The sequence below is a fragment of the Anolis carolinensis genome, chromosome 6 (genome assembly GCF_035594765.1).
Source record: "Anolis carolinensis isolate JA03-04 chromosome 6, rAnoCar3.1.pri, whole genome shotgun sequence".
NCBI lineage: Eukaryota > Metazoa > Chordata > Lepidosauria > Squamata > Dactyloidae > Anolis > Anolis carolinensis.
The window spans coordinates 10,953,499-10,955,938 of NC_085846.1; the positions used below are offsets into that span (position 1 = coordinate 10,953,499).

Below are 2,440 nucleotides of genomic sequence, written 5' to 3' on the forward strand. Positions count from 1 at the left end.
ATTTTTTTTCCTAACAGATCAGAGACAATAGGTTCTGTCTAACAACTGAAGACATTGCCTTACATTTTACATTTGTTTGTATACCATATGAAAAGATTCTACTCAAATTAATTTTTGGCTCTTCTCTAAAAAATCAAACTTTCCAAAAGGTTATGATCTCCAAATAGTTATGAATGGTATTTTCCAAAAGGAAGGACTCACAAACAGACACAAGAATTCAAATCCATAAATGATAGTTTGTTAAATTTCCTGCCTCGTCTCGGATTGGACCAGAGGCAAAAGCGGACTCACACGTCCTCCAATCGGGCTGCCGTTCTATCTTGCACCTTTTATGACCAATGAAGAACTGTTGTGGCAATTTCCAATTGTTCTGTATTGCTCTGCCTTTCTGTCAAATGTACCATAAATAAACCTATGCATTCACAGTTGAGGGCATGTCCGTTCTTTGGAGTGCCTTCTCTGCTGACATCCTCTCTGGCCATTGAAAATAAACCTTTGATTTTGCCTTCAACCTATCTGTGTCTCATTTGACCTTCTGGGAAGCTAGACACGCTGGGCTCCCGAACCTGCAGTTCTTGTATATTCTGACATCACATAACAAACCAATGGCAGTTAAAATGGTATTAAATAGCAATAATTGTTTAATATGAAAGAGAGCCAGGAGGGATCAGTAATAGATACAGGATTCAAACATTTTCTCTTTGCACACTAGAAGGTGAAAAAAGGCACCTATTCTTCAATCGTCCCATGGCCTCTTTCATTTCCCGATTCCTTAGGGTGTATACAATAGGATTGAGGGCAGGAGTGACAACTGTGTAGAATGTGGAAGCTATTTTTTCCACACTGGAACTGGGCATGGGCACAAGGTAAACTAAGAGACAAGGCACAAAAATGAGGCTGACCACAGTCAGGTGAGAACTGCAAGTGGACAGGGCTTTCCTTCCGCTCTCCTTAAAATGATCTTTTAAGGTGGCTAGGATGATGCCGTAGGAGACCAACAAGACAACGAAGCAGACCAAGGAGAGCAGCCCGCTGTTGGCCACCATTAGTATTTCAGTGACGTAAGTATCAACACAAGCAAGTTGGACTACCTGTTGCACATCACAGAAGAAGTTGTCCAACTTGTTCGGCCCACAAAAAGGAAGTCGTACAATCAGGACCAGCTGGGTGGCTGAGTGGACCAGGCCTCCTACCCAACAGGAGATGAGGAGCCTGACACAACGCGAACGGTTCATGGTGGTAGTATAAGTAAGCGGGTGGCAGATGGCTATGTAGCGATCATAAGCCATGAGGGTGAGGAGGAGCATCTCTGAACCCCCCAGGAAGTGGATGAAGAAGAGTTGAGTCATGCATCCTGCAAAAGGGATGGTCCTACCATGATGTATGAGGTCTGCCACCATCTTGGGAGTAGCCACAGAGGCCAAGACGGTATCAATGAAGGATAAGTTGGCCAGGAAAAAGTACATGGGAGACTGCTGGAGCCGTGTATCTGCACACACCGTTATCACAATAAGCAAGTTGCCCAGCAGGCTTGCGATGTAGCAACCTGAAGCCAGGATAAAGAGAAGGATCTGGATGGGGCGGGAGCCAGGTAGACCCAATAAGGTAAATTCTGTAACACCTGAGACATTCATGAAGGTGGCTGGACCTTGAAAGGAAAGAGGCCGAATCATTAAGGTTGAGCACTTTGGAGCAGTCCAGTCCAATGGCAGCATGGAACAACTGGGCATATAGATGTTTAAGAATGAATTAAAATAACCTCAGATTATAAGAGATGTAAAGGTAACTCATTTGATCACACAATACAAACAGTATTAAATCAATGTTATTGTAATTAATTTGTTTACATTGATGGAGCAGAACTTACTATACTCACTTGACTGATAATACATAGGTTAGTTGATGGAATATAATAATTCACTGAGCGAATCAGAATTACTCGGGGTGTATCCACACTGCAGAATTGTAGCAGTTCGACACTGCATTAACTGCCATAGGTCAATACTATGGGATTCTGTGATGTGTAGTTTTGTGAGATATTTACCTTTCTCTGTCAGAGAGCTCTGATGCCACGATAAACTACAAATACTAAGATTCTATAGGATGTATCATTGGCAGTTAAAGTGGTGTTGAACTGCTATAATTCTGTAGTGTGGATGGTCTCTCTTCTTGTCTATTAAACCAGCCATAAATAAATAGTTTTTAAGCACTCATCTTCCAAACAGGACTCCCTAATTTAATTCATATTTGGTCAAACTAGTTTATTCAGCAAAAATATATCTATAGATGTTTTCTTAATCATAACCAACATGGATCTCCAGTGTATTTTAAATTGGCAAAGCAAAGATCAATCACATATGAAGGGTGTTAGCTATCAGTTAAATTAGTTTTTTCTAATCTGATATACTCCAGATATTATGGGGATGATGGGAATTACAGT

The 2,440-nt window shown here is 41.2% G+C and overlaps 1 protein-coding gene across 1 annotated transcript; it reads right to left on the bottom strand.

Moving 5' to 3' along the window:
• Positions 1-478: 478 nt before the first annotated feature.
• Positions 479-2,180, bottom strand: LOC107983144 (olfactory receptor 4Q3-like). The gene is given in 2 exon segments (XM_016995389.2): positions 479-721; positions 723-2,180. Coding segments are annotated over 2 exon segments (1,062 nt in total). The 5' UTR covers positions 1,731-2,180; the 3' UTR covers positions 479-667.
• Between the last annotated feature and the right edge of the window lie 260 nt (positions 2,181-2,440).